The sequence below is a fragment of the Suncus etruscus genome, chromosome 19, assembly GCF_024139225.1.
Source record: "Suncus etruscus isolate mSunEtr1 chromosome 19, mSunEtr1.pri.cur, whole genome shotgun sequence".
Classification (NCBI taxonomy): Eukaryota; Metazoa; Chordata; class Mammalia; order Eulipotyphla; family Soricidae; genus Suncus; species Suncus etruscus.
The window spans coordinates 21597710-21620439 of record NC_064866.1 but is presented as its reverse complement, the minus strand read 5'-3'; the positions used below and the strand labels follow the sequence as shown (position 1 = coordinate 21620439).

Sequence of the window (22730 nt, the reverse complement as noted above, 5' to 3'; positions counted from 1 at the left end):
ATGTTTACATGAACTTATTTAAAAGCAGGCCACAAATGAATTCTTTGACATATTAATATTTGTAGTTACTAGCTGCTTTAGTGTTTGTAGTTATGAACTACTACCAGACTTTGTTTCTACTAAAAACCATTTACAAGTTTACAAGGTGCATATATTTTGCAAAGCAGTTCATGACAACTCTCTAGAAAATTGCACATTTGACCATCTGATTTTATATTGACAAGTCCTCTTTCTTGTCACCTGGAAATTCCCCAAATTCTAAAATTTTTCTTTCTAAACAATTTATCTTAGAAAGCCTTTTGGCAAAAGTTAACACTTCAGACTACCCTGGTGAGTTATGTGAAATAGAAAAAAACTGAAAATAGATTTCAATGAAAATGAATCCAAGACAACACTAACCTGAAGTCAGTGTCTCCTTGGTGCAGAGCTTGCCAAATTCATAGGTGATTATGTAATACAAGTTTTTTTTTTTCTACTTGTTTTCTACACTCATTCTACTGAGATGGATGAGCATTAATGTTTTCTTCAAGTGTCACCAATTACTTAAAAATTATAAAATTTTAAATCAATATGTCTTATAATGTTTTAGTGTGGATTTGTATATGCATGTAAGTATAAAAACAATTAAGATTACTCTTGGAATGTAACTTGGGGTTCAAATACTTGTGCTGACATTAAGTTATGTGATCTTTCCTCTTGCTGCCTCATTCCTCAACTAAAATCCAATTACTTTTATTCAAGTGACCTCTCAGTGTTTATGTGAGGAATAAACAAGTACCCAAAAGTAGTTTTAAGTACAGTGTTTATTCCTGTCTTAATTAAACTCTTCTTCAAGGCTGACCTGTGCAATGATTATATATTTTTCTTTTACTGGAATATTTTGGTACTTTAATCTTTATGAAGTAACCATGTTTGAAAGATGACTACTTCTGGGACTGGAAATATGGTACTGCAGGCCTTGCATTGCCACCAATCCAGATTCATTCCTGGCATCCCATATGTTCTTCTAAGCCCAGACAGTAGTGATTCCTTACAGAGCCCAGAGTAAGCCCTGAGAATCACTGGGTATAACCCTCTCAAAAAAGGAAGAAAAACAAATACTGAATAACAAAACAAATTCAAGAAAAATATAGCACAACAATGTTTTGCACTTTAAAACACTTAAGGCTATTGGAATTGCATGCAGTTGTCCCCAGGACCACAAATAGTTTCTTGAGCACTTCTCTGATCCCTAGTCTTCAGAGAGTGTCCCCTAAGCACCACAGCAATGAAAAACTAATTATAAAATGAAATCATAACCTTAAGAACTGGAGAGAGAGAATACAGGATTTAAAACTCTTGCATTCATACAATTCACCCCTCTTTCATTCCCTGTACCACATGATTTCCTGAGCACAAATTCAGAAGTAGTCTGTGATGGTCCAAACATTCTTGGATATGGTTAAGTTCTTTTCCCATCAAAAATTAACAGCATCTAAATTTGAGTCTTGTCTTGGTAATTTGGTTCTAAATTTGATGATCTTTCCTTCATCATCACTCACAATTTCTTCTTTCTCTAACCTTTTTTAAGTGCAGAAATAATGTTCATTGAATATTGTTCATTCAATAATCATGGAATGATTAGCTGTCATTGTTTATTGTTATTGCTCATTTATAAATCTTTATCATATCTCTGTTGATTTGTTCTCATTTTTTAAAGCACTGAAAAATGTATCTCAACAAATACCTGACAGAATAAGGTCTCTATTTTACCCCATTTCCACATTGGTGGCAGGCTACGAAAGGCAGCAGAGCAAAGAAATTTAATTGTTGCTGAGCAGAGTATGATAAATGATTATCCAAATAGAAGCTGAGTTATGTGTAACAATATATTATAGAATGGACTATGGAGAAAATTTATGTCACCATCTACACTGCTCAATTAAAGAACATCAGCCAGCAAAGCAGTGACTAAGCTAAGGCAAAATATAAACATTTTTGCCACATAGTCTGTGGGTTTCTCAGTCACACCACCATTGTATTCACTAGCATAATCTTAGATTTAATTTTATACCTAGGAAGTCATGGAAAAATTAATTTTCCCTGAATATATTTTATTCCCAGCTCCTTTTTTTCCCTTTGAAGTAACAACAACAGCTGCCAACAGAAGATCCCCAGGGTCAATGGTGTATCAGTTGGCTTTATAGATGAAAGCAAAAGTGAGAAGAAATAAACCCGTTCTTTAAAGAACTTTGCTAATGTTTTCACTCTCAATTTATTCTTTCATTAGGAAACACATTTACAATACTGAAACCTCAAGGCAGGGAAAGCAAGACAATGATTCAAGGAGCTATAGGTGATTTCTAAGTTATTTGAAGGAGCCAAGGGAAGTGAATAGATACTGAGATATTTATCTTCCCTAATTATTTTTAACTCATCCTTTTCAGACCATACACTATCTTTCCCTTATCCTTACTATTAGATACAAGCTTCATTTCCTGGAGGCAAAAGCAGACAGCTGCTTCCATATTTACTTAGTGGTAAAGCAAACTGAAGCTTTTTAAAGAAGATTGAACAAGAGTTCAAGGCACTAATTCTCCATTTAAATTACAAGTGTTTGCATTTTAATTTCTATTGAAGAAATTATAAGAAGCAAGATGTACAAATAAATGTATGATATAGGTACTAACTCATGATGCACAGAGAATAGAAAGACATTGAAGTAACAAGATAAAAATAATAAAAAATTGAAATAGGGTCAGATAATGTAGACCCAGTTTATGCTATACATTTTGATTTTTTACCATGAATGAGATAAAAATCCTGGGATGCATGCTGGGAACAGGGGTGGAGGGAGGACATTGGTGGTGGAAATGCCCCTGATTCAATGTCACTATGTATCTGAAATACTACTGTGAATGATTTATAATCCACTTTAGTCAAAATAAAAATTATTAACATATTAAAAATCTATTAACAAGTTTTAAGCAGTGGAATATATAATTTGACATGTTTTAACAGAATTAATCTAGCTCAAGGGTTATAGTTGTATAAGGTCAAGAACCAGCTGTTTTTGTAAACATTCAAATAAGAGTAATAATAGATAAATTAAGATGCTTGCCTGGCTTCTGTCAATCCTAGTTTGAATCCCTGCTATCAAATATGGTGACTTCTGAACAAAGAATCAAAAATAGTCCCTGACAATTGCTGAATATGGCCAGAAAAACAAAGCCAGATGAGAGGGAGAAAATGATGACTTGAAATAGCACAGTGAACCTCGAGATAATATGGCTGAATGCTGTGTATATTTGAAAGTAGAGACTATAAAAACTGTTGATGGCATGGATAAGATGGAATGGGAAGTTAATTAAGTTTTAAAACTAAGTTTATGACCTTACAAACAGAATCAGGGAGTTGTCATGGGGATAGTGGAGAGGTAGGGGCTCTTTTGTTTTGTTTGATGAATAGGTGGGAAGGCAAATAAGAATCTCATTAAAAAATGTTCAATTTAGGAGGACTATTCATATCCAGATAGAGATATCAAGTAACTAATTGGGTGTACAAGTCTAAATTGGTAGGTGAGGTCTTTGAAAAAGAAAATAATGTGGGAGACAGTAGCATATAGATGAATAGGATTCAGTAAAAGAGCTGGAAAAAGATTGGTCAGAAATTTGGGAGAAACTAAGTAAATCTCATATTCTAGAAGCTGATTGAGTAAATTATTTTAGGGCGGAGAAAATAATGGCAGGAAACTGAAGATTTCTATGTTTAGGACTATAGATATGTTGGTTTTCTTATTAGGAGAATTATTGGAGTAGAAAGGTATAGAAAATTATGCATTAATTGGTCAGGAAAATAAAATCTGGTGAGGGGTGAATGTATATGACGTTTTCAAGAAAATAAAATGTTGGATACAAAGCAGAAGAGGAGCCGGAGAGATAGCCTGGAGGTAGAGCTTTGCATGCAGAAGGACGGTGGTTCGAATCCAGGCATCCCATATGGTCCCGGTGCCTGCCAGGGGCGATTTCTGAGCTTAAAGCAGGAGTAGCCCCTGAGCGCTGCTGGGTGTGACCCCAAAACAAACAAACAGCAGAAGATATGCAGAAAAAACAATATTTTTAAATGTATGAATGACAACTTTTGTCATTCTAGAAATTAAAAGGAGTAATTTTGAATGACGTTAGAGATTGAAGAATTAAGACAATATTTCTAAGCAAAGTAAATGTGATTTATTGTGATCTACACAGAATAATTTAAGAATAGTGCCATGAGGGCCTGAGAAATAGCACAGTGATAGGGATTTTGCCTTGCACACAGCCATCCAGGACAAATAGTGGTTCCAATCCCAGCATCTCATATGGTCCCCTGTGCCTGCCCCCGTGCCTGATTTTTGAGCACAGAGCCAGCCAGGAATAACTCCTGAGCACTGCCTGGCGTGAACCCCCCAAGAAAAAACAAAAACAAAAAACAAAAACAAACAAGAAAGAATAGTGCCATGAGTACAGTTATGTTTGGAAATAAAGATTTTCTGGCAATATTAAAGTTAATAAACCCTACTTTTAGAGAGCAATAAATAACTAATCTTTAAAACATTTCCAGGTAATTTTCATGCATAATAATCTGAAAGACACTATTTTGAGTTCATGGGTAAGAATGCTCCTTCCTCAGATAATAATATAAACGTAAGAGTAGTAGGTACATATGGCAATGAGGTCTTATGGAAACACAAAATGGGGCACACTGGGGGCCAGAGCAGTGGTGCAAGTGGTAGGCTGTTTGCTTTTGTACATGCCTAACCTAGGACAGACCTCAATTCAATTCCCAGAGGTCCCATGTGGTCCCCCAAGACCGGAGCGATTTCTGAGCACATAGCCAATAGTAAACCCTGAGTGTCACTGGGTTTGGCCCAAACCCCCACTCCCAAAATGGCACCTGGTATGAGTATGGCGTTGGAATGATATATGAATAAAAATATAATTAAAATATTATAAAAACAATACTGTGAATCAAGGTATCTCAATGAAAATTATAAGGAAAACTATTTTCTTTTCAAAGAATATATTCAGAGCAAAGCCCAGTTACACCTCACTAAAACAAAAATATTCATCTTCTTACCTTTCTAGGCCTAAGAGTTCTTAGATAAATTATTGTTGTCTGTCACAATTATGTCATTTCCTATCAAAGATGTGACATTTTGAGTATCTTACATGGTATAGACACTTTCAAATCTGTTCTTTAAATTATCCTTTAATTTAAAATATGTATCCCTTACTTTACAAGTGAGAAAATGGAAATTTAGAGACACTAACTCATTTACTATTTTCTGCCTTTTGAACATGGAGAAATATCCTGGAGAAATATCCTATATTCTGTTTTTAGGTGCTACAGTTCTAGAAGTTGTTCATCATTAATATACCACATTTCAAACTAGAGTATATACCACCCAAAGTGATTGCAACCATCTATTTCCATCTTCTTCCAAATTGTGCCATCCGACTGAAGTTCTACTTTGTTCTTTTAAGAGGTCACTCTGGTTTAGTTATTTTTAACTTTATCCATTTGAAACAATATAATATCTTTTAGCACTCTACATCAAATTTCCTCCATCCTTTTTATTCTCATCAATAATTTCTTCAGCTCATCTATGATTTTTATAACTACCAAATGTAATTTTCTCAAGCCAGTAAACCATTAAGAGTGTTGAAATATTTAATATCAAAAGAATTAAGGCACAAGGGGTGGATAGAGAGTACAGTCAGTATTGTGCTTTTCTTTGCATGAGACCAACCCATGTTTCACACCTAAAGTTCCAATATGGCACCCCATGCCCACTAGAAGAATCCATGAGCTCAGAACTAGAGGTAAACCCTAAGTACTGCCTACAGTACTCCCCCCTAAAAAACAACCCAAACTGCAACATCAATATATAATTAAGCGCAAGGATACTATTCCTTCTTATATTTCTCCTTCTTTTTTATTGTTTGTTTGTTTTTGGGCCACACCCATTGACCCTCAGGGGTTACTCCTGGCTATGCACTCAGAACTCGCTCCTGGATTGGGGGGACCATATGGGGATCGAACCTCTGTCCTAAACTAGCGTTTGCAAGGCAGATGCCTTAAGTCTAGAGCTACCACTCCGGCCTCTCTCTTTCTTTTTTAAATTTGGAGTCCTTTGGGTATGCAAGAGTTACCACAGGCTGTGTGTTTAGAAAAACTCTGTTCTTGGGAGACCATGTGGTCTTCATGCATGCAAGTCTTAACCACTAAACTATTTTTCTTCTTTTTCTAATATTTCTACTTTTTAATAAGATATCCAATGTCTTTTCTAATTTTTAATAAATTCAAATTTTAGAAATGCAATCATTTTGGTAACTGGTAGTTTTTATGCCACAGTCCCATGGCCACTGGTATTTTTAGTCTATCAATTCTTTTATATTTGTTGCGATTTCCTGACAACCATATATACATACCACATAAATCACTATTAAATAAAAAATATAGCAAGTGTGAACCTAATATAAATGTGCAACGTGAAAAAATATAGCAAGCATTTGCATAACATTAATCTTTTGTGTTCCAAATCAAATAAAAAATAAAATTTAAATGGAAAAATAAGGTAGGCTTGCCTAAGAACCTATAATTCTTTCTTATAAATATTTATTCAGGTATGAATTATTTATTAGTTATGTCTATTATTGAATACTGCCCGAATAACAAAAATATTTTCCAGAACAAATCTGATGAATAAATATATTAATCAATATCATTCAGCATTCCGTGAATAATAATGTCCTATACCAGGTCTTCTGGCTATTGAAAATAAAAATAAAGCATAGGATTACAACACACCTTTTATAATGGTTCTAGATTTAGTAATATTTTCACTAGTTATTAGTAAGATGCTAATTTTATTTATATTTTAAATAAAAGTGTATATTAATATAATATAAAATTTATTAAATATTTAGATGTAGATTTAAAACCGAAAGATATAAAGTAAATATGTAACAAGCTTCTTTTTTTTTTTTTTTTTTTTTTGGTTTTTGGGTCACACCCAGCGGTGCTCAGGGGTTACTCCTGGCTGTCTGCTCAGAAATAGCTCCTGGCAGGCACGGGACACCGGGATTTGAACTAACCACCTTTGGTCCTGGATCGGCTGCTTGCAAGGCAAATGCCACTGTACTATCTCTCCGGGCCCATAACAAGCTTCTTAACACTAACCTTCAAAATGTCTCTGAAGTTTTGGCTTCAAAACTAAGAGGAAGAGGACAGAAAACGAAAACAAAATTATGTCACTATATCAAAACCAAAGGTCTTTTTATAGTGGAAAAATATTAAAACAAAGAGAAAGCCAATTGAATGGAAGATATTGAATGGAAGATGTTCAAATATATGAAAAGACACTATATTAAAGAAATATTGAATATATAACTCATACAACTCAGCAAAAACAATATAAAATCAAAAATTTAAAAATAAGCAGAAAATTTGAATAAATAATTCATAGAAAGATTCATGAAGATGGCAAATATATACTTAAAATTGTATTTATCTATTACAATTGATATATTACAATGCAAAACTCATATCTATTAAAAATATTACTATCAAAAAGATTAAAATTCAGGAGCCAGAGCGGTGGTGCAGAGGTCTTGCATGCAGCTGACCTAGGACGACTGTGGTTCAATCCCCTGGCATCCCATACCCCCCAAGCCAGGAGTAATTTCTGAGTTCATAGCCAGGAATAACCCCTGAACATCACCGGGTGTAGCCCAAAAACCAAAAACCAAAAAAAAAAAAGGTGTGTTTAGTGCATTGATGTTGGCCAGAATGTGGAAAATTTCCATACACTGTAAGTATATATGTAAATTGGTGCAACTAATATGATTTCCATACACTGTAAGTATATATGTAAATTGGTGCAACTAATATGAAATACAACATAAAATTTCTTAAAAATATATGATATAGAAATTGGAAATTACATAAATATTTCATTATTTTTATCTGTGTAAAGAATATAAAACCACTATTTTCAAAAATCATGTTTTCATATATTGCAGAACTATTAACCATAGCAAAGATATAAAAATAAAGTTTCATCTGATAGATGAAAGAAGAAATGAGTTTAACTATCAGGGCAAAGAAGATAAGTCAAAGACTAATTCCTGACATGTGCCTTTTGTGAATAATGTCAGATGTCAACCTGTGGGTCCTAGGAACAACTGGATATTAGCACCACCTGACACAAATTCACAGTTGTACAGAGATAGACACTACATAGGTGTCATAGACAGCCTGAACTGGACACAAAGGAATCATGGAGTTCTTCAGGAAGGTGGATGCAGGATTCGACAATGGGAACAGACTCAGAAGTGAACTTGGATATGAGTCCATTTATTGTGGGTTACAGCAGAATACTTAGGCTAAATTTTTTGGCATGTCATCATAATTGACCTTTAAAATTATTAGTTCTCATCCTGCATCAGGCAAATTCATAGGTTAAGCTGTATATTTATTAAAAAGAAAATATTATCTTTACAGACCCAAGACACAAGTGTTCAGTTTGTACATTCTTCTATCTATCTGAGACTGTTCTGTACTTGGTGGTAGGCTATCTGGGCCTTGTATGTGCTTACAAGTTTAGGTTCCAGAGACTGGCATTTTTTTACTTTAGGCTTTGTTCCAGTTCACACACTCTGAACAGGGCTTGTAATATTAGACCCCAATATGGCTGCACTTAGGTTAACAGCAAGCGAGGTTTTGCATTTTTAAGAGGTTTTTAAGATTTTTTTTAAGAAGGCAGTTAATAATTTTGTAAGATTTTAATTAGAGAATTGTTTGAACATACAAAACTGTTTATGACTTTTCTGCGTGCCACAACCCCTGTTAGGAAAGTGGGTCCTCCTTGTGTCCCCTCATTCTGTGAACCATACTAGGAACTGGACCTCCTGAAAGAAGGGGAGGCTTCCTTAATTCCTCTTCACAGCAGACACAGCTGAATTGCATCAGGGGTCATAACAAATAGCTAAAAAGAAAACCACACATGCATAGAATATTGGAATGTTTCCATTGTAACTGTAGCCAAATGGATAGACTTTGCTAGTAAGCAATGAAATAAGAGAGATGAACACAAATATTGCATGATTTTACTTATGTGTGGAAAATAAATAAACAAAGCAAATGAATAAAATAAAATTTCTGAAACTAGATTGGGGTTACCAGATAGGTAGTTTAGTGGTATAACAAAGAGAGAAAAGGTCAATTATAAGAAAACGGAAAATGTTATGGTGGTTCTCTCTCAAATAATATTCTCTTCCTCACATCTTACGATCTCACATGGCTTTATTAAAAGTATTACTACAACCACAAAACTCTCTCTCTTTGAAGTCCATCCTTTTGAACTCAAGTGAATTGTTTCTTATGCCAGTACCTCATCATATATTAAATAAGAATATGATAAAATGAACTTTCTATCTCAAATACGCTTTACTCTCCCTGCAGCTCCCACCTATCTACCCTGTCTCATAAGCAGGTCAAAGTGGCAGGAATGGAGAGATAATGGAATAGACAAAACGCTTGTTTTGAATAAAGTTTAAGCATCAAGATCTGGGGAAGGAAGGAAGGAAGGAAGGAAGGAAGGAAGGAAGGAAGGAAGGAAGGAAGGAAGGAAGGAAGGAAGGAAGGAAGGAAGGAAGGAAGGAAGGAAGGAAGGAAAGAAGGAAGGAAGGAAGGAAGGAAGGAAGGAAGGAAGGAAGGAAGGAAGGAAGGAAGGAAGGAAGGAAGGAAGGAAGGAAGGAAGGAAGAGAGGGAGGGAGGGAGGGTAGGACAAAAACATCTAGTGACTATTTTAGAGGAAACTGGATAATTGCATTGCTCTAATAGCCCATGAATTACATACAGAATAATGCCTTAATATCTTTAGATGATCTGACATCCAGCAAACAGATCACATTTTAAAGTCATCCCTTGTCAATGACATTCATCACTAGCCACACTGTGTTGAGCTTATTATAACCTCTAGATGTTTTTTTGGTTCTAAACACAGGTTGCATCTTCTAATACATGGAACAATCACTCCCCACCCCATGAGCAAACTAGTACTCAACTTTAGATGGATATTATAATGATAATCACTTCACTAAATTATGAAAGCACTGCAAACTATTTAGCACTTTACAAATTGTAGCTATTTTTATTTCCCACAACTAATAACCATTATAATTTGAGTTTTTCTATTTAAATGTGTGCCATTTAAACCTGTTCTAAAAACAACACATTATAGCTTTTATGGTGTTCATAAACATCATCAAAAAATAAACTTTCTCTATTGTTCTCTTTAAGTTCTCTAGTACAGTTATTTGCATTTCTGGGAGATTGTAAACAACATTTCATTTGTGTTATATTTTTCTTTTTTACTTTCTTTTTAACTTGCAAATAAGAACAGTAGCTTGCTCTGACATTTCATCTTATATGCTTTAAAGATGCTATTATATAATGGACTAAAGGTTCATTAATAAATACAATTACTTCTGCCACATTGAACCATAAATTATCTAATAATTGCATATATAGTGCTTTACCGTTTTTGAAATTAAGGTTTAGATAATATGCTCCCCACCTTTATTAAGTCAGGTAGAAATCTCAAGTATGTTTATGGAAAAAGAGGTTTATAATTCTGGGGGGTTTTGGTCCCAATATAATACTAATGTGAAATTTCACAAAACTTGTGACATTTAATATATAAGCTTTGAATCCTTATTGGTTTTTAATACACATTCTTTCCTCTTTGTTATGGTTTGTGGGCAACTTCTAATGATGCTCAGAGATTGCTTCAAACACTACACTCAAGAATTACTTCTGGTTTGGGGCCAGAGCAGTGGCACAAGCAGTAAGGCGTCTGCCTTGTGGGCACTAACCTAGGATGGACCTCAGTTCAATCCCCTAGTGTCCCATATGGTCCCCCAAGCCAAGAGCAATTTCTAAGCACATAGCCAGGAGTAACCCCTGAGCGTCACTGGATGTGGCCCAAAAAACAAAAAATAATAATAATAATTTAATTTTAAAAAAAAAGAATTACTCCTGGCATTGCTCAAAGGACCATGTGGGATGCCAGAAATTGAACCCAGATTTGGCACATGCAAGGCAAATGCCCTACCCACTGTACCATCTTTCTGATTCCCTATTCTTTTTTTGTTAGTTTGTTTTTGTTTTGGGGCCACACCTGGTGATGTTCAGAGATTACTCCTGTCTATGTGTTCAGAAATCGCTCCTTGCTTAAAGGACCATATGGGACTCTGGGGATCAAACCCAGGTCGATCCGGGTCAACCACGTGCAAGGCAAACGCCCTACTGTTGCACTTTTGCAAGGTTCCTATCCCCAATTTTTTTAAAAAAAAATTTTTTTTGGCTTTTTGTCATACCCGGTGGGATTCAGGAATTATTTTTTGCTCTGTATTCAGAAATTAATCCTGGAAGGTTTGGGGGACCCTATGGGATGCTGGGAATCAAACCCTGGTTGACCACATGCAAGGCAAATGCCCTACCCACTGTGCTACCTCTTCAAATCCCCATTCTTTTTATTTTTTTAATTTAGGCACTGCTATTTACAGTACCACAATAGTTATGTTTTAGACATACACTGTTCCTACATCAGTACCCTTTCCTCCATCCCACCTAGAGTGTCAGTCTTTTACACCACAATATCTTGTTGTTTGTGCATGCCATGGCTTTAGCATTCTTGGTTCAGTAGGAGAACCCGCAGGTCTTTGCTCTGGGTCATTCATTATGGTGCACAGAAAAACATATGTGGCACCAAGAATTTTTTCCAAGGATGCTGCATGCAAGGCATCATTTCATCTCCTTTGTTTTCATCTATGGCCTCAAGAAGATTGTTGAAAGACAATAAATAATATTGATGATTTGGGCACTGTGGTCAAAATATTATAATTAACAAATGCAATCACCATGTCTATGTCTGCACCTGGACAGCTCCATAGACTCACTGTGTTCTCAAAAAAGATGTAAACTAAGCTGCTAACAATTATGGGTTCACCAGCTACACAGCTGAAAGCTAGTGATCTCCAGAGAAAAGATTGGGACAAGTTACCACCTTGCCGGAGCCACACCCACTGCACTCATCACCCACAATCACCGCTTTGACAATGGCCCTGCTTCACCAAATTCACCACTCTTTATAGCTCTCTTCAGATAGCTAAATATCTTTAGATATCCATATATAAGATATTTGAGCTGATATCTAGGACTTTATTAGGGTGAGTGCAGACACACACACCCACCTCTCATACTTCTGGATCTCCTGGCAGCCAAAACACTCCCATAAAAGCCATAGTATTAGTAATAGTGCTTAGAATTACACTTTGTTGCTGCATTTGCAGCTGTGCAACAAGTTCAATTTTTGTTTATTTCTATCATTCCAGAGGAGCACAACAATTTAGATGTCAAAGTTTCTCTGAAGCTACCTAATGCTTAGAAGCAAATGAGGAATCAGAGCAGTGGTGCAGCGGTAGGGCATTTGAATTGCATGCGCCTGACCTAGGATGGACTGAAGTTCTATCCTGGGGTCCCATATGGTCCCCCAAGCCAAGAACGTTTTCTGAGAATATATCCAGGAGTAACTCCCGAGTGTCACTGGGTGTGGCCCAAAAACCAAAAAAAAAAAAAAATGAAATGACAGGATGGTCAAACAGCAACATGAGCTTATTAAACATTCTGACGATGTCTTCATTGAAGATACAATAATTTCACCAATTTGCTTTTTCTTGCTTTCTTTTAGTTTCTTTTTTTAATAATTTATCTCCCATTTATCTGGAAAAAATGTATTATGAGCAGCTATGTCAACTATGTGACATAGCTCATTAAATAATGTAAATTAAAAGGTTATAATAAACTGAAATAATTTTATTATATCTTGAAGTGAAACAAAATGACTTAGATCCCAGTATAATAGGTGCAAGGAAGATTTGAGGAGTTTCTAGTATTTGCTAATTTAAAGTTACTTTTTAGAATAAAAGGCATACCTATTCCTATCTCATATCTCTTTCAATTGAACTAAAGATATAGTTTATATTTTGCCTGTCAAAACATGTATGAAAACATATATATCTCTACCTAAAAATTTCAGAATTATTTTAAGGAATCACAACAATATTATCTTTTTAAAAATGAATTTATTTTTTGTTTCAGTCCATTCAGCCATATTTCCTTTCATGTATTTTTCTCTACATTTTTATTTCAAATCATATGCATTAGAAAAGACAATGGCTCTGATTCACTTGTTTAAAACCTGAGGCTTATACATGAATATTTTTTAGGATTTATAAAAGTAATATAAGAGAATCACAAACTCTGAATCCAAAGTGCATGCCTTCCAATCAAATGCTGATAAACAGATTACTGAATTTTACAGCTGAAAGGGATCTGGGCAAACAAAAAGTCTAAGTCTGAAATCTGTCGGGAAAAAAATCTTAAGCCAGGACATTTTAGGGTATTGTCATGTAACTAATAAAAAGAAAATAAGAACTAGATACTCAGATTTCCTCAACCTAAGACCTATGCTGCTCTTTAATGCCTTAAATTGTCTTATAACAGTCTTTGGGTACCAGTTTGTCATTCTTAGGAATAAGAGAAGTAAATGAGTTTGCAGTGAACCTCATTCATAAAGCCAAAACTAGAAACATGTAAAAGAAACTTATATTCTGATAGCTAGAATTTTTTCTCCAAGGCTTCTTTTTTCTATCCACATTAGATGTCTAAAAGAATGTTCCCAGTCAGTCGTTTTCTTTGACTATTTTTTGGAGGCAATAGCTGTTAATCTTGGACTATTTTTTCGAGACAATAGTTCTAATTAGTTTACTTTCAATATCTGATCATCTTGAAAAGTCTTTGCAGATTATGCTTTCATATCCTGCCTAAAAGTGTTCTGTGCCTGCCCAAAGAATATGTATATATTAAGTCTAGCTTTTGAAATGTGCACTTTGGCAGGTCTCCATTTAAAGGCTTATTTTTATGAAGGATGAGGAGCAGCTGATCCGACTCACAGAAATCCCGGGAGGAAAAGGCATTCTGTTGATAGTAACTGATGCTAGTGGAGCAGGAAAAGCTCAAATTTCACCCCTCCCACCAAACTCTGCTCTTATAATGATCAACCAACCCCTTTCAAGAATATTTCCTTTGATGATCCAGCAGAGAGAGTCCAGGAAGGCTGGAAAGGAAAGGACATGGCACTTTCATGAGGATGGGGCAAAGAGCTTCAGTGAGCTTTTGCGGGTGATTAGAGCTGGGAAAGTTGATCTCTTTTGATGCTGGAATGTGTGCTGCAGTCACGCTTGCTGCTGCACCGGGATTTTAATTTAGTCACTATGAAAACTCATTAGCTCCTCAGCAATGAGTCCTCCACTGCTGAAGCTTGGCGCTATGCTTAGTACCATGGCAATGATTTCCAACTGGATGTCCCAAACTCTCCCATCTTTGGTAGGACTCAACACCACCAGACAGAGACTGTCATCACCAGATACCTTAGTAAGTCATTCTAGTGGGCTGGGTTATCTTGGGGATATAAGTGCATTAAACCAGCGTGCTTGATTTCGTAAACTACAAAGATTGAGACTGTGCTTCTCAATTATTAGGTCAGCTTCCAAGATGCTTCAAATATTTATGTGATAACTTTAGTCATGGATATTTTTAATGAACCGTTTTCAAGTCATGCTAGGAAGTAAAGAAATTGCTTGAAAAAGAAAATACTGGACTCATTAAATTCTTAAGAATGAAAAAAGTTAAAGATCTTTAAATAAGTGACTTATTTCTTATTATTATACTTGACTTCTGTAAAATTCTTCATAATTTTCCTTACAGAGTATGCTGCAGAGTATATGCTATCTGATCAATCTAATCTAGTTTTATTATAGTAGGTTATTCCTTAGAATTCAATTCCTGTGAATTACTTGCAATGCATTTAGTGGAAAGCATTTAAAATGCATAAACTAATAATAAAAAATAACTCTAGATGGATAAAGTCTATGAAAAAGACATTTAAGGGTGTTTTAAAAAACCAGAACAATATAAAACTTATTTGATAAAATCATCTCTCCATATTTTTTTATTTTTGTAAAGACATCTAAGTTCAGCTAAAAGTATAATTCTTCTAGTCTTTCTTTACCCAATGTCAGTGGATTTTTAATCCTTATAGCCTTATACCAAAGTCTTTTCTGGTTGTGTGAAGTAAGGTTTTGTTAGTAATAGTGTAGAGCCTTTCAAATAAAGGTACTGTTCGTTTATCAAAAAAAAATATATAAAAATTCAAATGAAATTACTGAAAATATATTTACCTTGCACTCAAGTAAAAGACACAGAAGCCATTCATATTTGGGTATGTTTTTTCTTTTGCCTTTTTATATTTTAAGTATTCTAGAAGATGAGTAAAAGTAATTTATCAAAACAATTTTCATTTTTATGACATTTCATAATTACTAATGATAATCTGTCAATCAATGGGTGACTTAATGGATTCATATACATTTAATTACATGAGTGTCAAATTCAGGACACCAACACAGCACACAGGAGGGAACCATAATGTGCTTTTGTATTTTTGACCTTCATTGATGTATTGTTGGTACCTCAGTACCTCTGTTTTTTATATTACCACATTTATCTGCAAAAAGTATGCAAACTACTTCTATGTAATAAAGAAAGCTAATAGTATGTCATCCAAAAACCAAAAAGAATAGTTTACATTTTTAATACTTACTGGGCCAAATATTCCCAGTATTCAAGTGCCTAATAATTTTCTATCATATGGTTATTGAATTAACTCTTTGAGAGAATGTTTCAAAACTAAAAAAATTTCTGACATATTCTGACATGGAACCTTGATTCTAACATACTTGTTCTTTGGATATAAAAAATTCCTATTATTATTAATGAAGCAAACAGATTAGTGAACTTTTGCATATGTATTTAGGAGTTCTGTCTATTTTTTAATTTTGAAGTCAATACATTTTTTCTTGCTTTCTAATAATTTGCTGTTTAAAAATATAAGCATGACTATGATTGATGCATATTTCTAAAAATTAAAACTTCCTTTGGAGAACCTTACTTTGTAAACAAATGAACAAATAAAACCCCCAATAAGAAAGAGAAAATTCAGAAAAGTTTGCACTATCGTATTCAATGAATAGAGGAAACTCATTTCAGAAGCTTTTCTATTTTGAATGATGTGTAGAAGTGGTATATGTCACAGAAGAATAATGTCTATGACATTTTCTACCTTAATTATTCACAATAATGGCTCATACCTTAGGATCCCCATGGTGAAAATGTATGAATTTGTATTTTCAAGGCTAAAGTAATAAAATATTAATACTGGACTGTGTCTTAGAAGTCATCCAGGCAAGTTATTGTCACTAATATTGGGTACTGGTGCCTTTACATTTTTTAAAATTTAATCTTATGTAATATATACTAAGTAAATATCTGCTGAATCTAACTTGAAGTGAGAATTTCATATGTATAAGGATCATAGGTCAAAAATAAATTATATTGGGAGTCGTATACTGGTCTTCCATTATATGCAACTTCATATAATAGACCCATTGCCCCCAATTCTGATTCCTCCATATAACCCTTGAAAGTTCCTCAGTCATAAATATGAATACTCTAATTCAATCTCTTCAGTCAGTCTCCCCAGATATGCAAGTAACCACAGGATTCCCAACTGATTAAGTAGAGCCAGGAATAGAAACAAGTCACCTGACTGAAAAGCTAAAATGAAAACAGCACCCCCCCAACTTTAATTGCCTTTGTCCCACTGGACCCCTGATACAATTTTCAGTTCTCTCTGCCATCCTCAGTTGGTTCTTGTGACCTGAACTCTACTAGCCTTATGAAAAAGGTGGACATTTTTCTAGTTCAGAGAAACAGCTAAATTTGAACCTTCTCAACTTTCTAATTCTCTGATCTTACACTGTCATCACGAATAGAATGAGCCTGCAAAGCTATATATGCACACCAAAAGTTAAAAAGTAGAACTTAATCATTGATTTATGAGTATTAGCATTTGGCAAAAAATGTTCACTTGCTAAATACATATTTATACAAATATGAACTTAGTATTTCTTTTTAATACTATATAAAATAACCTAAAAATGATCAAACACTCATTAAATGAAAAATAATATCTCTATATGGTAAGCAGTCCTGAAATAAACTGAGTTCTTTTGTTTCAGAAGCTGAAAGATTTGTAAATTTGTGGGATATGTGTTCGAAAATTAAATGCTAATATTCATTAAGTGTTATTTCCTTCTATTTATCTCCTGAAAACTTCTATTCTTTGTCCTCTTTCTTTTTTCTTTTTTGTTTGTTTGTTTTGCTTTCCGTAGTCTTGCTGTTGAGTTTATCTGTCTTTGGAACAGTTCTGCTCTGGCAAAACCTCAGAGACTGATCTAACTCCCTCTGGCATTTATATTTTATGCAGAGTAACTTCCCCCTGAGCTTGAGCTTCTGAGAACTCCCACACACTTTGGACTCAACAGGAAGAATTTGGAAATAGCAATTAGACAACTAAAAGCACAATCACTAAATAGGAAATGGCCTGGAAGAGACCTGTGGGCAATGAATAACTTTTACTGTATTCTCAGAATGTCTAGTTTGCTTCTCCTGCTAAATTATCCGGCTTAACCTTTAAATCGTAGAGTAGGGTTCTCTGATATAAACTCTAAAATCTCTAACATTGTAATTCTCCATCAACTTCTTTTAGTAGGGAATGAAGATATCTAACATCTCCCCCAGATTCTTTACCAATGTTCATTTTTTTGGGAGTCAACTAAACAAATGGAGAAATTGGAAAACAATTAACAGAATGGCCAATTTTTAGAGTCACAGAAAAGGTGATCGCTGCATTTTCATTGAATTAACAGTAGACTTATTCTTGAATTAGTATCTAAAGCAAAAGTTTGGGACAAAGTGGAACTATTACAGAGAACCTAAGTTTTCTGTCAATGGAAGACACAACCTATGAACCAGTGAAATTCCTGTAATGCAGAATTTAAATAGAAGCAAAGAAGTGTGGGCAAGTGGGAAATCTTATTGCTAGATAGGTTTTCCAGATTCTTCTCAATTCGCACTCATTGTGATAACCAACAACTGAGGTAATTTTGTGATAACTATTTTGATGTTGTTTCTTGTTTTGTTTTTATGAACATGTCTTTCTTAAAAGATAGACCTTTTCTTGAGTAAGAATATTTATATGTAATTTCAGTTTTAAGTAGCCTCATAAAAAATAGGTAGAAAACTGTGTTGCAATGACATTTTTATTACCATATCCTACAGACACAGCTACTTTTACTGTGGTCTGTCAACATCTCCATAATTTCTGTCCTTGCACTTCCCTATCTACCACAACTAAAGTTATTAGCATATTAATCCATATTTCACTTTGAAATTAAACATTCCCAGGATACAAAGCTTGCAAATATATTTAGTTATCTACTTCTCAATCAAATAGGTTTTAATAAATGGATTTATTTCCGCTTTTTTTCTCCTTTATATACTACATACCTTAAAAAAAATCCCCTTTCACTTTTTGCCCCTGTCTATTCTATACCATCATTAAACTATCTAAACCTTTGATGTAAAATATAATACCTAACAACATTCATTGATTTTGTTTTCTTGAAACATCTGATCTTAAAACATCAGAATCTTGGGGGCGGGGAGGGGGGGAGAGAGAGAGAGCTCAATGGGCTGGAGAACATAGTTGGAATGTCAATTTTCTGCATTCAATACCCTAAATCATATAGTTCCAGCTCTGCCAGGAATAAACACCTATTGAGCACTGGGAATAGCCCCAAAGCAAAACTGGGTGTGGATAAAGAGAAGCGAAAGGATTATAATCTTCTCCCAGTGCAAATTGGGCATAATAAATGAATATGTTACCACCCATAGAAATATCTGTTGTGCTTCCCATGTTTTATTGCTAATATTCCCATAGGATATTAAAATGTATACATTATAGTGTTTGCATAATGCATTTTACCTTCCTTTAGATATTTCTGAAGTCAATATATGAATTTATCTTAAGAGGACATTCAGAAAGATTTCTGGGCTAATAAACAGTTGGAAAAATTGTAATAAGTATAATATATGGTCTTACTATTTGTGTTACCTGCAAAAAATACTTAAGAAATAAGTAGAATAGGGCCAAAGAGATTGCACAGCAGTAAGGCATTTGACTTGAACGCGGACAACCTAGGAGTGATGGTCTTTCGATTCCTGGCATCTCATATAGTTCCTCAAGCCTGCCAGGAGCGACTTCTGAGCACAGAGCCAGGAGTAACCCTTGAGCATTACCGGGTGTGGCCCAAAGAAACAAAAAAAGAAAAAGAAATAGAGTGGTTAGGGTACAAGTCTAGCATGTGTCCAACCTGGGTCTGATAGCCAGTAAGTCATAGGCCCCAAGCATAATCCAGAAGAGCCTTGGGAAACCATAAGCACCATCAAGGTGGTTTTGGAGTCCCCAGCACTTCAGAGCATGTCCCAAATATCCCTGGCATTGCAGGGACTGAGCAGCTTGGCATTCTCAGGTTTTTATATTGAGTCTCTCATTTAGTTGTCCAAGAATCACTGGTGGAGTTCCCAGGCATTCTGAGAACTATTTGAGAGATTCTCTCCAGAAATGTATATTTGAATTCTTTACAATTTTAAATAAAATACTTACTTGATATTTTTATTTAGTAGTAAATGTGAAAATTTCTTTTCTTTCTTTTTTTTTTCTTTTTGGGCCACACCCTGTGACTCTCCTCAGGAGTTACTCCTGACTATGCGCTTAGAAATTACTCCTGGTTTGGGGGACCATATGGGATGCCAGGGATAGAACCAAGGTACCTTGGATTGGCCCCTTGCAAAACAAATAAAATAAATGCCCTATTGCTGTGCAAAAGTTTCTATTTCTTTCTTTCTTTCTTTCTTTCTTTCTTTCTTTCTTTCTTTCTTTCTTTCTTTCTTTCTTTCTTTCTTTCTTTCTTTCTTTCTTTCTTTCTTTCTTTCTTTCTTTCTTTCTTTCTTTCTTTCTTTCTTTCTTCTTTCTTTCTTTCTTTCTTTCTTTCTTTCTTTCTTTCTTTCTTTCTTTCTTTCTTTCTTTCTTTTCTTTCTTTCTTTCTTTTTTGGTGTTTTGGGGCACACCCAGTCACACTCAGGGATTACTCCTAGCTCTGTGCTCAGAAATCTCTCCTAGGTTGGGGGACCAGAAATAGCTGGAGAATTGAACCACAGTCTGTCCTAGGTTAGCACGTGCAAGACAAACGCCCTTCTTCAAGCACCACAGCTCTGGCCCCGAAAATTTTTATTTCTAAGGGTTGTTTCAAAAAATTGAGACTGATATTAAATGAGTGATTTTATTAACAGAAACATTAATTAAATGCATTTTTTATTTCTAAGGGTTGTTTCAAAAAATTGAGACTGATGTTAAATGAGTGATTTTATTAACAGAAACATTAATTAAATGCATTTATTTTTCCGGTTTTTGGGCCATACCCAGTGATGCTCAGGGGTTACCCCTTGGCTATGCACTCAGAAATCGCTCCTGGCTTTCCATATGGGATACAGGGGGATCCAACTGCAGTCTGCTGCCCTAGGTTAGCATGTGCAAAGCAAGCGCCCTATTGCTTGTACCACTGTTCTGGCCCCTAAATGCAAGATTTTTTAAAACTTGCTTTTATATTTTACCTAAGTATCTTTCTAGTACAAAAGCCTTTTAAATTTTGTGAGAAGTTTCACATTACATATATTATATATACATACATATATATATATACATATATAAAACCAAATTATCACAAAGAAGCCCCTCTTTAAATGCAGTTTTCAAGTTATCCTTTTAATTTTCTTAATACAACTATTACTTGATATTTTATGAGTTGTGTAATGTCAAAAAAAAAACTACAAAATAGATCACTTCTCTAATTCACTGGTACCAATGTGAACAGAATCAATAAACACTAGTGTTAGCAGTACTTTATTAACAATAATAAAGAATATGCAGTCTTCAAGTATTGACTTCACAGTAGTTTAGATTATGCTAACAGGGCTATCTTTATCATCTACAAAAGGAAATATCAGATTACTGCCTATACACATGGTAGTTAAATTTCTTGGTTCTTAAGAAAAAAAGTAAAAGTGCAAATCCAAGAGTTACTTATTATTCCCTCAGTAAACTTCAAGTTTCTTACTTGTCTGTAAGGCCTCATTTTTTTATATAGTAAACATCAAATAGTGCAATAATATTGTTATTAGAATCTTTGCAATCAATAAACCACATGAACTGCAGAGTAACTTAATAGAGCTCCATACATATTTGCTTTTATTATTAAATGAGATTTTTGATGTGTGAAGAACAGTTCTTAGGTGTTAAAATAAAATCTTTTCTCTTTGGCACCATAACAGAACATTGGTGTTTAAACTCCTTATACCTGTGGTTTACCACTAGTCAGAATGTTCATTAAAAATGAGTGATTTATGTAACAGTCCTCTAATCATGTTACCTTAACTGCAATAAAATTAAAAGCTTAGGGGCCTGAGCAGTGGCATGGAGTGGTAAGGTGTCTCCTTGCTATGGCTAGCATAGGATGGACTGTGGTTTGATCCCTTGGCATCCCATATGGTCTCCCAAGCCAAGAGCAATTTCTGAGTGCATAGCCAGAAGTAACTCCTGGGTGTCATAGGGTGCCCCCCCAAAATTTTTTTTAAAAGCTCAAAGAAACAGTGATCTAGGGGCCAGAGTGATATCACAGCAGTAGGGCATTTGCCTTGCATGCAGCCAATGCAGAATGGAGGTGGGTTCATTCCCGGGCATCCCATATGGTCCCCAGAGCCTGCCAGGAGTAATTTCTAAGCTAAGCCCAGAGTGATACAGGATTTGGCCAAACAAAACAAAACAAAACAAAAAGTAATCTAAATATTTTCCTTTTTATTCTTCATCTTAGATGATTTTATTTTGGTCCTCTTTTCACTAAAAATATAAAATCATTGGAAAATGTATGATAAATACTCATAAAACTCTCTTTATCTTTGACCCTAACATAGTGGTCTCATAGAACTCACTGTTAGATTACCCTTCCTATCTTGAGTTGTCTTTCTTGCCAGAGAGGTTACTTGTTATTATTTGTTATAGTGGAAATCATTCAAATTAACTCTGTAACAGAGAGGGGTATGACTCTCTCCAGTGAATTTTACAAGAAGCCAATTGGAAGTACAAACGAGATTGGAGTCTTTCCTTATAGTAAGCTGACACAACAGGCAGAATTTTAAATGAACATCTGAACCCAAGAACCTTTTTTGCTTTCCTCTTTTGAGAGACCATCTGACACATTGCCCTGTCATGATAATCTACTTTCTAGTTAGTCAAACACTGGCAACTGAGCATCAATATTAATGCAGCCAGGTTTAATAATCATTGTTTGCATTGCTTTAACATATTTTAACATTATAATTGGGTGGCCCCTTCACCTTTAACCCAAAGCTAAATTTATTCTAGTTACAGTCCTTCATTGCCTAACATAGTAAGGTTTGTGTTCAGTCAGAAGTCAAAGAAAGCTAGTTTTACATCTCAGTGCATCAATCCCGAATTGTTAATCAAATTGAAATTTTAACTTTATCATTGAAAATATTCTACTAGACTATTTCTAGCTCTATTCTTTGGATAATCTCTTTGTGATGTTGTAGAATTTTGTATAGGA

General features: G+C 34.7%; 1 protein-coding gene across 3 annotated transcripts in view; it reads left to right on the top strand.

Annotated features, from left to right (window-relative positions):
* OLFM3 (olfactomedin 3) overlaps positions 1-22730 on the top strand; it is a 200233-nt gene that overhangs the window by 142987 nt on the left and 34516 nt on the right. Inside the window, exon 1 of one of the 3 annotated variants that reach the window (XM_049765747.1) lies at positions 14327-14520. The exons of 1 other annotated variant lie outside the window; for it this stretch is intronic. In XM_049765747.1, the coding sequence (XP_049621704.1) occupies positions 14386-14520 (135 nt within the window). In that variant the 5' untranslated portion in view covers positions 14327-14385. Of the gene's footprint in view, positions 1-14326; positions 14521-22730 lie in introns of those variants that run through there. One more of the 3 variants, XM_049765745.1, reaches the window with a different exon arrangement.